The sequence below is a fragment of the Melozone crissalis genome, unplaced genomic scaffold, assembly GCF_028551555.1.
Source record: "Melozone crissalis strain CALT ecotype California unplaced genomic scaffold, PUWL_Pcris_2 ptg000081l_1, whole genome shotgun sequence".
Lineage (NCBI taxonomy): Eukaryota > Metazoa > Chordata > Aves > Passeriformes > Passerellidae > Melozone > Melozone crissalis.
This window is the reverse complement of record NW_026535858.1, coordinates 8,598,385-8,611,773: the sequence shown is the minus strand read 5'-3', so window position 1 is coordinate 8,611,773 and position 13,389 is coordinate 8,598,385. Positions and strand designations below refer to the sequence as shown.

At 44.1% G+C, this 13,389-nt stretch overlaps 2 protein-coding genes across 3 annotated transcripts in view; one reads left to right on the top strand and one right to left on the bottom strand.

Annotated features, from left to right (window-relative positions):
• Positions 1 to 1,117: 1,117 nt before the first annotated feature.
• Positions 1,118 to 6,162, top strand: DEGS1 (delta 4-desaturase, sphingolipid 1). Its single transcript, XM_054290452.1, has 3 exons — positions 1,118 to 1,266; positions 2,042 to 2,784; positions 4,931 to 6,162. Exons 1-3 carry the CDS (start codon positions 1,185 to 1,187, stop codon positions 5,075 to 5,077), a joined length of 972 nt encoding a protein of 323 aa, XP_054146427.1. The 5' UTR covers positions 1,118 to 1,184; the 3' UTR covers positions 5,078 to 6,162.
• Positions 6,163 to 11,656: 5,494 nt separating this feature from the next.
• Positions 11,657 to 13,389, bottom strand: part of NVL (nuclear VCP like) — a 41,192-nt gene continuing 39,459 nt past the window's right edge. For both annotated transcript variants that reach the window (XM_054290449.1, XM_054290450.1), the window contains exon 23: positions 11,657 to 11,923. In XM_054290449.1, the coding sequence (XP_054146424.1) occupies positions 11,879 to 11,923 (45 nt within the window). In that variant the 3' untranslated portion in view covers positions 11,657 to 11,878. The remainder of the gene's footprint in view (positions 11,924 to 13,389) is intronic.

The window sequence follows — 13,389 nt, the reverse complement described above, 5'->3', positions numbered from 1 at the left end:
AATCATAACCTTGAGATACTAGTACTACCTGAAGAGATAAGGCATAATTTACTTTGTGATAATAGCCTCCATTGTTTTTATCGCTACTGCTGATTTAGATTAATTTGAGTGGATTTTTGATCTACTGATGTAGATTATTATGAGCAGACAACTGAAATTCCAACAAGCGGTAGTTCAACTTCTACACAGGGCAATCTGTCTCACTGAACTGCCCACAATCAGTGTTTTATGACAAATACACACAGTGACAGATTAAATAGAGGTAAGTTCTTACAGAGGAGTTTGCCAAAGAAGTTCTTAAAATATCTTACCACAAAAAGGGAAGGAAACGGAGACTTTGCTACAGGCGTTTGGAGTTGTAGTTCAGTACCTTTAGGCAGGGGCCTGGAAGCACGGGGTCAGAGCAGGACAGCAGCTCACGGGAACGCGGGGTTAGGACGGCGAATGGCTGTTCCCAGTTCTGAGGGCTGCCCCTGCCCGCTCTGAGGGTTCCTCCTGCCCGCTCTGAGGGCTCCTCCTGTCCTCTTTGAGGGCTGTTCCTGTCCTCCCTGAGGGTTCCTCCTGTCCTCTTTGAGGGCTGTTCCTGTCCTCCCTGAGGGCTCCTCCTGTCCCGTCTGAGGGCTGCCCTTGCCCGCTCTGAGGGCTGCCCCAGCCCGCTGTGAGGGCTCCCTGCTCCTGTCCTCTTTGAGGGCTGTTCCTGTCCCCCGCTCTGAGGGCTTCTCCTGTCCATTCTGAGGGTTGCTCCCGTCCCCCTCTGAGGGCTCCTGTCCCCCGCTATGAGGGCTCTCCTGTTCGCCCTGAGGGCTCCTCCTGTCCCGTCTGAGGGCTGTTCCTGTCACTTTCTGAGGGCTATTTCTCTCCGCTCTGAGGGCTCCTCCTTCGCCGCTCTAAGGTCTCCTGCTGTCCGGTCTGAGGGCTGCTCCTGTCCCGCTCTGAGGGTTGTTTTTCCCCGCTCTGAGGGCTCCTCCTTCCCCGCTCCCCGAGCCCCTCAGTGCCCGCCCCGCCCCGCCGCCAGGGGGCGCAGCGGCGGCGGGAGCGCGCCCAGCAGCGGGCGGCGGCCAATGAGCGGCGAGGGCGGGGCCGGGGGGCGTGGCTCCGCGCCGCCTCCGCCGCGCTATAAAGCGCGGTAGCGGGGGCGCGGTGCAGCGGGCGCGCAGCTGGTGAGGGGATTTCTCGCTGCCGCCATGGGGAACACCGTGGCCAGGGAGGATTTCGAGTGGGTCTACACGGACCAGCCGCACGCCGACCGCCGCAAGGAGATCCTGGGTGAGGGAGCCGCCGGCTGCGTGGCGGAGCGGGGGGGACGCGCACGGGCACCCCACAAGATGGCCGCCCTTGTCGGGGGGTGCCGCGGTGCCCCGGAGCCTCCCGGCGGGGCGGCCGGAGCCGGGCCGGGCCGCGGACGTGGGGGCGGGAGCCGGGAGCCGCCGCCTTGGCGGCGCTGGCGGGGGAGGGGAAGGGAAGGAGCGGGGAAAGGAGCGGGGGGGGCGGCTGCCTGCGGGGGCCGAGCCCGAGGCGCGGGGCGGCGGCGGGCCGGGCTGCCATCCCGGGCGGCGGAATAGCAGCCCCGGTTCCCCGGCGGCCCCGCGCCGCTCCCTGCCCGCGGGACGGGACAGGCGGGACGGCGGTGCCGGGGCCGCTGTGCGCAGAGGTCACCGCGGCAGCCGCGTCTCGGCCGGGGCTGGCGGATAGCGGCGGTGAGTGCGGCGCTGAAATCCAGGCTGAGCCTTCGAGAGCCCTTGTGAATTACCGGGGGTGTTGTCGGCTCAGAGGCGTTTCCTTCCTGAGGAGGCTGATGCGGTGCTGCTGCTTGCCATGTACGTGTGTAGTTGCTGAGCAACGCAAAAGTGCTAAAATGACTTGATTGCAAATGATTCGTTATAGCAGTAAGTATCACAAGTGGAAAGGTCACGCGGTTTCATTACCTTTGCAGACAATTCCTAATTGGGACAAAGGGAGGAAAAACTGTAATCTAATTGGGATAGTTGGCTGTGAGGAGAGCTTTGAAATAACTTTCTTCGTTGAATTTTTTCACATCTAGCTAAACATCCGGAGATCAAAGCATTGATGAAGCCAGACTACAACCTGATCTGGGTGGTCGTGCTGATGGTTCTGGCGCAGCTGACTGCATTCTACCTGGTTAAAGACTTGGATTGGAAATGGGTTGTCTTCTGGGCTTACGTTTTTGGAAGCTGTATTAGTCACTCCATGACTCTGGCTATCCACGAGATCTCCCACAACAGTGCCTTTGGCAACTGCAAAGCCATGTGGAATCGATGGTTTGGAATATTTGCCAACCTCCCTCTGGGTCTCCCCTACTCCATCTCCTTCAAGAGGTACCACATGGATCACCATCGGTACCTTGGCGGTGACGGCATCGATGTGGACATTCCCACCAACTTCGAGGGCTGGTTTTTCTGCACCCGGTTTAGGAAGTTCATATGGATTGTTCTTCAGCCCTTTTTCTATGCCATTAGACCTCTCTGCATCAATCCTAAACCCATTAGTCGACTTGAAATAATCAATTTATTGGCCCAGCTTGCCTTTGATGTGGTAATATATTATTTATGGGGAGTCAAATCCATTTTTTACATGCTTGCTGGTTCAGTACTTGGTCTTGGGTTGCACCCAATTTCAGGACACTTCATAGCTGAACATTACATGTTTTTAAAAGGACATGAGACCTACTCCTACTATGGGCCACTTAATTTGCTCACTTTTAATGTTGGCTATCACAATGAACATCATGATTTCCCCAATATTCCTGGCAAGAGCCTTCCACTGGTAAGTTAACTTCTAAGGTTATTACTTTTTCTTAAATTAAGGTAGAACACTAACAGAAGAATGGAAGTTGGGAGATTAAAACAAAAAAAAAACTCCACGATATAAATTGAGTGATAAAGGAGGTAATTATTAAGCATTTTAGTGATAGCCTGAACAAGCTTCCAGTTTGCTGCTGCTCAGTCCTCTTCCATAAAAGGAGAGGGGAGGGAATGCATATCTTGTGCTTTGCACTAACTTTAGCTTTCTGTAATTACAGCCTGTCTTCTGAATTCTTGTTTGTAAGTATGCAAGAAACTAGTTAAGAGGTTGTAGTTAACTCTGGAGATTTGTTATCTCTGCCATTGAAATGTTAAGGGCAGTACTGTAATGTGTGCTTATCCTTCAGTCTCCTCTGTCAGGGACATCCTCTGGTGGAGGAACAGAGAGGGTTTGAGGTCCTGTTAATGTTTGTTGTACTGTTGACAAATGTTTAATAACTTCTTTAGTCTGCAGCACTTCAGTTTCCTCTGGCAAGAGCCTTTGACCCCTAAGTAAGGATCAGCTGTACGTTGGCAGTGTAGGGCAGGCAGAATGAAGAGTTTGAAGCCAGGACTTGGACCTGTCATGCCTGCATGAGTAGCAGAGGTGAAGTTCTCCTGCTTGAACCTTTGCTTCTTACAGGCAGGAGCTTCCTTCTCACTGTATCGTGTGTCCCAACTGAAGAACGGGAACACAGGCTTCAGGGTTACACCTGAATCTTCAGTTTTTCATCAGACACTAAATTTGTAATTTGACAGCAGCTGTGGTGTTGGTCTCACAGCTTTGGTATTGCATTTGGCAATAGTGAGACCTTGTAAGATCATCCCTCTAGTGAAGTCCAAACTTGATTGGTATTTCTGTTGTCAGTGGTGGAACTGCAGCTGAAATAACTACACCAGCACTTTTAGCAGGGCAGGTAGATCATGCAGTTGGTTTGCTGAGGCTTTGTATGGTCTTTTGTATTTTTTTTAAAGCTAGATGATTGCTGTTATTAATAGATTTTAATCTTTCAAATGCAGTGAAAGTTGTTTTAGCTCACCTTTGCTATTTGGGTCTGTGCTGTGAACCAGCGTTTCACTTCTTGGGTAGGTACTTTAGCTATGAATTTTTCCAAGTATTTAATTCTAGGGGTAGACACTCAGTTCTGCTGCAGGAGTCACAGCTCTGATAAGAAATCCACAGCTCTGATAAGAAAACAAAGCCTTCTTTTGGAACAGTGCAGTTAATTTGATTGAATTGGGTTGCTGTGCTGTGTGCTAAAAATCCCTGAGTACTGAACACTTGATTCCTCAGCACTGGTGAGCTGAGAGTTACTATTGTGGAGTGAAAGAACATTGCCTAGGTGCACTATTTTATAGGTGTGATGGGTCTAACAAGCTTTGCCTTCAAAGCAGACATGTAAATCCCTTGGGTTTGTTTGCTGCTTATTCAGATTGATGTTATTCTTTGGACTAAAGCTATGGAATTTTGTGAAGAATCCTTTTTGTTCTGGTCATGTTTTTAAGGCTTTAAGTGGCTGGCCCTAAATAGCAGTGTGGGCACCTAACTGAACCTGCTGCTCTGTTTGAACAGTGGTCCAGTTAACACGTGGAACTGAGAACAGTCTTTGGAAGTAGTTTATATCCATTCTTTGAAGTCTGTCTTCAGAAACAAAATATTCTTTGGAAATAAATGCCTTTTTTCTTCTGAGTACCGAGATTTGAAGCTACAAGTAAAAATAGCTGTGCTAAACAGCTCTTCTTGGAACATAAAACATCCTTTTACTGTTAGTTGTATATCTATGAGTCAGCACTGAGCTGAGTCACACACTTTCAATAGCAACCAAACCACTTGCTTGGTGAGCTCCATCACCCTGTAGGAAGCATGGTGAAAGAACTTTGGAAAGTTAGCTGAGTTTGTTCTGGCAGCTCCAAAAACTTCACAGCAGATTTACTTAATAGCTAAGGAATTGCTTTTTCCTTCAAGGAATGTTTGCACTGTGGCACAAGCGGCCTTTCCTGTAGGATCCAACTTCTGGAATGGAACTTCCTGTGCTGTTACACATTACCAGGTTACACACTGAGGGCTGTAAAGTTGTCACAAGTGCTGTTAACATAACCAGTAAATAAACCTCATATCTCTCCTTCAGGTGAAGAAAATAGCAGCTGAATACTATGACAACCTGCCCCAGTATAACTCTTGGATAAGAGTCCTGTATGACTTCGTGATGGATGACACAATCAGCCCATACTCACGCATGAAAAGGCAATTAAAGGGTGAAGTGAAGCAAGATTAAACTTCTGGCAACCAAAAAACTCTGAAATGTCTGCTTGCTTTAAAGTGGCTGGTATAAAGGTTTCCTGCTAAAGCTGTTCACCTGTGTCCTGAATTAAGATGTACAGCAACATAGCAATGCATCCTTAAGGATTTTGTAGCAGACTCCAGCCAGCTATAACATTCCTCACAGTCCTCAGATTTGTTGGTTTAATGTGTCTCTGTTTGCCTAAGGATCAGTGTTATATGCATTAATGCAAAATCACTTTGTTACAGAATTTACTTTGGTAGGTGTTAAATTTATATAAAATGTCTGACTCATAACAGTTTAAAAGTTCTCAATGTATTATACTGCCCTCAACATGCTATTTAGATGGTAGTTTTAAAATGCTATACTTATCTGTTAATTCTAAACTAACATGATTTGTTAACTTAAACATTCTGTTGAAAATGTTTCCAAACTGATGGTTGGAAGAACTAAATTTGCACAGAATTGTTCAGTCTGCTTTTGTTTAAATATGTCATTTAAAAGCAATGCTTTAAAGTTCCATCTTTTCTACTGAGAGTACCTCAAAGGAGCAATCTATCAGAATGAAACTGGTGTCTTTGAGATGGCTTCTGTGACTTCTTTGTTAAAAAAAAACCAAAAAAAGGTGGGGAATTCAAAGGTATTGCCAACTCCAAGGGTCCCCCCTACTGCCTGAGCTGCTTCTGTTGGCATGTAGAGTGAGCAGTGGCATTTAAGTAACTTAATAAACCTGATCTGGGGTTTCATGTTGGAAAAAGTCTTGTTAGAGAGTTTGGGGGTTTTCTGATCTTTGAAGAAAAATTGTTACCATGTTACTATGGCTTCAAATATAAATATTTACTCTTACTGGGAAATCTGGCTTTTATGGAAAAGTGAATGGATGAAAACAGACACTATTTTGGCAAACAAGTCTAGCTACAGCCCCTGACAATACTGCCTATTAGCACATTAGTCATTTGTGTACACAGAAAGGTTGTTAAATAATCTTGTTTGGTTTTTTCCCCCTAAACCTACAGTACCCTCCATAAATACTTGTCTTTTTTATAAATTAAAATGTGGTCAGAGGTGGTGTTATCAAACTTCCTGCCTAGGAAGTTTTTCATTTGGAACAGAGGGACATGCTGCACAGTGAAGAACCTTTCCATACCTCAGCACAGCAGATTTGCCTTCTTGGCTTTAAGCAGTCAAACCTGGCTACAAATTACCCTCAAATCTCAAATGGTGGCTCCTGTGTCTGTTCTTCATTAATCTGAAAGAAGGAATCTGAGCAAGGTGGAAGTTGTAGCTGCTGTAACTCAATTTTAGATGCCTTCAGCTCCTGTATTTTGGGGTGGTTTTTTGGGTGTTTGTTTGTTTTGAAAAGGTGAGTGCCTGAGAAGATTGTACTGGTTACCTCTTAACTCGACTGTGGTGCTGTTTTAATGTGTGTTTTGTTTAAGTGTGGGCTCTTATCTGTGGCTGAACAATAGAAGTGGTGTGAAAGTCTGCCAGCCACCCACAGAGTGATTTCATTATGCCCACAACCTGTGAGGTAGCCAGTGCATTGCTCAGGGTGGAATGTAATGTCAAAATAGAACTTGTGCAGTATTTTTACATGTAATTAAAAAGAAAAGGTTAAAGTAATACTGGGTGAATTTTTGATTGGTTCTCTTATGCTGAAGTACTTAAGTTTTAGAGAAATTTGGTATTTCTAAAGCAGATTTCAGACCTTTTTATGGAATGGTGATATAGATGAGCTGTAAAGAAAAACTGCCTTTCCTCCCTATGCAGAGGAAAACTGACTTAGGTTGAAATACTTGTAAAGGCTTAAGGAGTTGCAAACTAGTTTCTTTTAAAACCATTTAATATCACTGTTTTTTAAATTATCTTTGGTGTTGATGATGTATTCATAGCTGGATGAAGGATGGAAAGTGCCTACAAAGTTTTATGGCTAAGAGCTAAAGTTAAGAAATTCAGTTATCCTACATGAATATTTAAAATAAGCTGAGTTCAGAGTAAAGATTTTATAGTGAGTTGTCTTAGTTACCTACTTAATGGAATTCCTGCTTTTAAGCAGAACTGAAGTTGCCATCTTTCTTGTTTAAAATTGCAGTTTTTGTTTTAATATGTTCAGATTATGATTTCCTGTTCCAACTCAAAATATAAATTCATTTTTTTCACTTCAGGAGGTACTGAATGGTGCAGAATTCTGAGGGAGATAACTGTGCTTGCATAATCTTTCTGCTGCTGGGTACCTACTGGAGAACAATTGAGTGTATTAGGTTAATCTAGGCTAGTGAGATTGAATTTTGGATCTAAACAATGCTCTGATTCTTGCAAGCATTGGGAGCTACCCTTCTCAGGCACAGCATTCCTGTGTAATATATAAAATCCTTAGCAGCCACCTCAGTGGTGAGAACTGCCAAAAGCAGAACATTTGAAGGGTAACCAGCATTGTTTCCTCTCTAAAAAGCAGAAGCATTTCTGAACCACTGGTAAAAGTAACTAGGAGCAGCTGGCCCTCCTTGACTGGTTTGATGTATTCTGAATGAACAATGAATTTAAGTTATATGTCATGGTGTTTACTCCAAAGACATGACATAGAAATATGAAACACTAACATTTAAAAAACCAAATATGAACCATCTAGTTATTGATTTAAGGACTTAAATAGTTTCCATTAATACAATTCAAACTTACCTGGCAGAAAGCTGTTTGTGTAATTTTTGAAACATTTTATCTGAAAGTTGGAGGGAACTTAGCCTAACTGGTGAAGAACAAATTAAACCTAAAGGGCATCAAGAACCCTGACATTTAACCCAGTTGTTTTTTCTAAATTTATTCAGATGGAATGAGTTAACTTTGGTGTTTCTACATGTTTAGTAGGGTTTGTTCCATTCAGTTTGTCAGTTTGGAAAACCTCTCCTTTTTGTGAAATCAGTCAGGAATTTTAACTGTCACCCAAGGATTTTAGTTGCAGTTAAATTGCGCAGAGCTCTGAATCTTCACGGCTTTTAGAATAACCTGCAGTGTTCAGAATAAATGTCCTTGCATGGTTTTTAATGCTCCCTGCCCCCAATTATCTGGAGCTGCTGAAGTGGAGTCAGTAATGCACCCTGGAGTGTGATTGTGCTAGGCATTAGTTTTCCCACAGGACAGGGGTGGGTCTGCTCCTCTTTCAGAACAACCCTTGCCTCTGGCATTCCCCGCTTGCTGTGGAACCTGTCTGTTCCCAACATGAACGTGCTGAATGGCTGCATCTGTGTCTGCCTGCAGAGCAGGGCAGGGCTTGCTCCCTGGAACAGCTGAGAATTCCAGCTGTGTGCTCAGAACTCCACTAAGTGAGCAAAGGTCTCCAGGTGTTGAGATAAGGATCTGGTCATGGCCACTGTCAGAGCTGAGGTCAGTGGCTCACCTCTGCCTCCCTGACATTTATTCTTCTGTCAGATGCAGTGGCATGCCACAGCAGAGCTTGAAGATGTTTGTTCCTTATTTAATGATGAGGTTCAGCAGTGATAACATCAGTGCTACAGACTGCAGGCTGCCCTACTCCTGCTGGACTAAGAAGAGGAAAGTGACTTTGAAGCAGCAACCTTGTGTAAGTAGTTTGGCACAGCTTTTGGAAACTGTGCTCTTTAATTTGGAAGTCTCAAAAGACTTAGAGCAAAGCAAGTTCTGCTGTTTAGCTTGCTCATTGCAAGGCACAGGAGGCACTTCTGGGTCTGCCAGCATTGCTTCTGCAAGGTCCTAGGGAAGCATTCTGATAAATAGGTGTGTCTGAATCATGTGGGTCTGCCTTTGGCACAGCAACCTGCAACTCCATGCAACTCTCTTTTCTCTAGCAAATCTTCTATTTCACAATCAAACCTGCAGTGGGATACAAGACTTGAGTCAGAACAGAGATGTGGAAAAAGTTTTCTACTGAGCCAAGAATGAAGAGAGCATTTTTCTTTTCTCTTTTTGACAGTGCTCTGCACTGCCTCTGCCCCCATCCATGCTTCTGTTAGCACCTACTGTGCTCTGGGACAGGCTCATTCTTGTGGTTTTGATATGTTGCTAGCCTCAGGAAAAGGGAGAGGAGAATGGCATGATGAACAATTTCTTGATCTTGTCACAACAGAAACAAGATGACTGGAGGCAAAACCTCGAGGCATGTCTGCTAGGAGGGGCGGTAGCTGCCTATGCAGAACAAAATATTTGTCTCTGCTGGGTGAAAAGGCTCCTTCCTTAAAGCAGTTCTCATTTTCTGTGTACAAAGGATCATTGTTGTTTTAGTGATACATACTATAGCCTAAGCAGAATTTCCCACAAGGAGCAGAGTGGGTGCAACACTCGTGTGTGAGCAGGCAAATGGAATTCAGCTGCCTGCCCTGCCTGCTCCTTGCTGCACATGGAGCCCAGCTGAGGTAAGCACACAGGACGTGGACACTTGACTGACCTGGCTTTTTGTCCTTCCAGCTTAACTTCAGATTTTCTTGTGCATTCAAACCCTCCTGCACCCTACTTCCTTTATCATCTGATCATGAGACACCTTGAATAGTAAACCTGTTTTGTGCTGGTACTTTTGACAAGACTGTAGTGCTATTACTGCTCCTTGATGTTGTCATCTCATTGCAGGGGTTCCACGCTGCTGTCTCCTTATCACAAGAGTTCCAGACCTTCCTGGTGTTTCTCATGGGCAGCTCCTCAGAGCACTGACTCTTTCTTCTTCACAAAGCAGCCACTGACCCCAGTTCCCTTCTCACCCAGCCACCCCACTCTTTTAGAGCCTCCTCTTCTCACTGGTTACAGCTGGGGCCTGGTAAAGTCAGGCCTGCTCCTAATCTTTGATAATTGGCCCAGCTGCAAATTCTTGGGGCTGAGATTGCTTTCTACACTATCTTTATTTTCTTATATTCTATCTCCCTACACCTTGGTAGCATTTCTTCCCTTCTCTTGCCTTTCAAGCCCTACTTTGCTTTCTTGCTCCATACATACACAGGAATATCATCATAAAAAGAAAGGAAAATTCTCAGGTGGGTGTGCCAGGACTTGAGGACTCCACTCCTGCTTAAGGTCATCATCTGCAGCTATCCTCAGGTATGGTGGCAGGAATCTTCTCTGTATATCCATAAAGGAGAAATCACTTAATCTTGTTCCACTCAAGTGAATCGAGTGCATCATTATTATTATTATTATACTGTTGTAGTATGATGAGCTAAGACTGAGAGAAATGTGTTTGTGCAGACTTGAGAAAATGAAGCTTAGAGAGAACTCAGCACCATGTTCCAGGGCTGGTTACAAAGATGGAGGGAGATTCCCTTTTTACAGGGGTGACATGGAAAACATGAGGGGTAAGGGGTGCTTCAAATTGGAAATGAGGAAAAACTATTCCAGTAGTTGAAAGCTATTGTGAAAAATCTCCCCAGGGCAGTGGTGGATTCCCCAATGGCAGACACTTGTAAGGTTCAGATGGACAGGGTGCTGGCCCATCATGTCTAGACTGTGCTTTTTGCCAAGAAAGCTTGAACCAGATGATCATTGATCATTGAGGTTTCCTCCCAACCTGGTATTGATTGAAAATGATGATGCTTCATCTTGGATTTCTGGGAATCATAGCTGAAGCTTCAAGTCTGATTTACAATTAAAAGCTGAGGCACATCATCAGCATCTGCTTTATATCCAGGGACTTAATTTGTTAGTATGATGAGTCAGGATTTGAGTCACTCAGGCACCAAGTTCTTTGGGAGAGGGAGGGAATGTCATCCCATGTTGAGCAAAAATCCCAGTGCTAAGAACAAGCTGCCATGATCATCAGTATTTTTAAAATGCAAGTCTATGGTGCTAAGTTACATCTGATAGCCTTCAAACATGTACCTTTGGGTAAAAAGGTGCAGCAAGATTTCTTGTCAGCTGGCAATTCTGAGAAGAATTTAAGATGTAAGGTACTATTCTCTATCAAGGTCAGTCTTGTAGTTAGATCTGGTTGTTCAGGGTATTTGTTTAAAAGAATTCAAGTAGGAGATTAAATGTTGCCTACAAAAACTATTTCACTGGGGTTTTTCCCTGAAGGCTGGCAGGTTCCATAATCTGTCACTTTTCAGTGTTTTGTCTTAACTTGGATGCTTCCCAATTCTGAAAATTCATCTGTTTAAGGAAAATAATTAAGCACCAGCTTGTTAAGTACCTCTTAACTCAAATGTTTCCTAGGTTGAATCATAGTATCATAGCACTTTTCCATTTCCAAACTCTACTCTCTCCTAGATGACCCTCCCAGCCAGCCATCTGTGGGCAGATTATTTTGGTGAGGTGGAAGGAAGCTGTGAGCAGCTCAGAGTAGCTGGCACACTCATGTGTCACTGTCCTTGGAAAATGCATGATTAATGGTGTGATAACATCCAGTGCAGCACTTTCCCAGCCTACTTTCACAGCTTCTTTCAGTGTCCTTGTTCTGGAAAACAGCAATTTTCTCTGGTGGTTGAAAACAGCTGTTTGAGCAGTGTAAACAGCTGGAAGGGTTGGCCTGTGCTTCAGGGATTTCTGATTCAGGGCACCAAATAGATCAGAAGGGTGTTAGCTTTTTAACACTAAAAGCATTCATTTGGAAAATGTAAATGGTTGTAAGAAGGAAGCATGTATTGTATCTTTTATTCTGGAGACAGTTAAATTAAGGATGCTTTGGAGCAGTAGCTTGTGATGATCATTTTTTCAGGTATAAAAAGAATAAAAAGTTGAGAGAGATTTAGTACAGCTTCTTTGCAACTTGCCTCTTGAAAACAGGCACTGCAGAACTCTTCACCAGTGTAGCGAGTCTCTTTTGGGAATTGTCCAAATGTGTCACCTGCACAGTGACTTCTGCAGCTCTTCATACATTATTTGATCCTAACAGTGCCAAGAGAAGAGGAAAAAAATACCTGAGACAGTGGTAAAAAATTACACAGTATTTAAAAGTGACTTTGTGTATTATTTAAGCAAGTGAAACAAACCAGCTCTATGAGTCACGAGCTGCATTTTAAAACATTTACAAACAAAAACCTGAAGAAGGCAAACCTCCACTAGCCTGGCTCACAAATGAGGCTGTGCAGGGAGAATTACACTGGTGTGTAATTCCCAGAGGCCTCAGGCAGGTTCTTACAGTTCCTGTTGCCACGCTGGGTTGGATGGCAGCTCCACTGAGGAGGCAGTGCCCTCCTCACCACAGGAGCTGCTGAACTGACACTTTCCTCCCCCCTCTAGTTCTGCACCATGAACAGGCACGATAAGCCTTTGCTGTTCCTTAACCCTTTCACTGGTCACTCAAAATGAGAGCTCTGAGGAGCAGAATACTCCCACTGAAATACCTGGCTTCAGAAGGTGATGTCTGCCCACAGCTTAAAGAATTTTTTTGTTTATCATTAGTCAACCAATTAAACCAAAACCAGATGTGTATGAGATAGTAGAGGTAGGTGCACTAGATAAGATGCAGCTTTTTTGCCTTTTTAAAAAATTTTCCAGTGTCATAGCAAAGTCTGTAGTTTTTGTCAGACTGAATTTGTCTAGCAGATAGGAAGCAGCAGCTGGAAATGGGAAATAAGTATCTTGTATTGCAAAAGATATTTCAAAATACCTAACTGACAAGTCTTCAGAATTGCCCTCTCCTATAATTGAAATTATAGGACTCTCAGATATGTGATATTTAAGCTGCCTTTGAGATGCAGAATAACATTTTTGTTAACCAGAAGGAATATGTTCTAATACTTAACTGTCATTGCCATGTTAGAGGAGATGTTTTAAATTTTTGTGGCTGTTTGTTTAGTGATTAGCAAAGGGAAAACAACAGCCAATATCACCTTTAAAGGTTCTGGGAGCCACAGATTACTTTTAATTTTATGAAAGGTCACTGACCACCAAAATACAATAAAAATGAAATGTAAATAGTTTACTAACTTCTCTCTGGGTAGTGCTACATGTGAATACATTATTGTTTTCTGGCTGCAGTACAGCACACTCTTGGCAAGACATGGAGACCTAGACATAAGCTCTGCAATAATAGCAATTCCTATATATTAACTTCAAAATTATAGTAATTAACATGACTGAACTGCTTTCCTCTCAGTTAAAAGGAAAAGGGCACAAGGAAACACTTACAACAAACTTCCTTGACAAATCCAAACGATGAAAAGAGTGATAAGAAATAACTGAGATCACAAAGTGTGTTTTGTGTCCCATCTCAAATTTACATCTCTTGCACATCTGAGCATCTTTGTGTGTCATCATCACAGGGGAGGAAAAGTTGTGGCAGGATGTGGTGCACACTGAAGGCCTTGACTTTACACTGAGAGCTCAGCAGACATAAGAGCTTAGGGCCA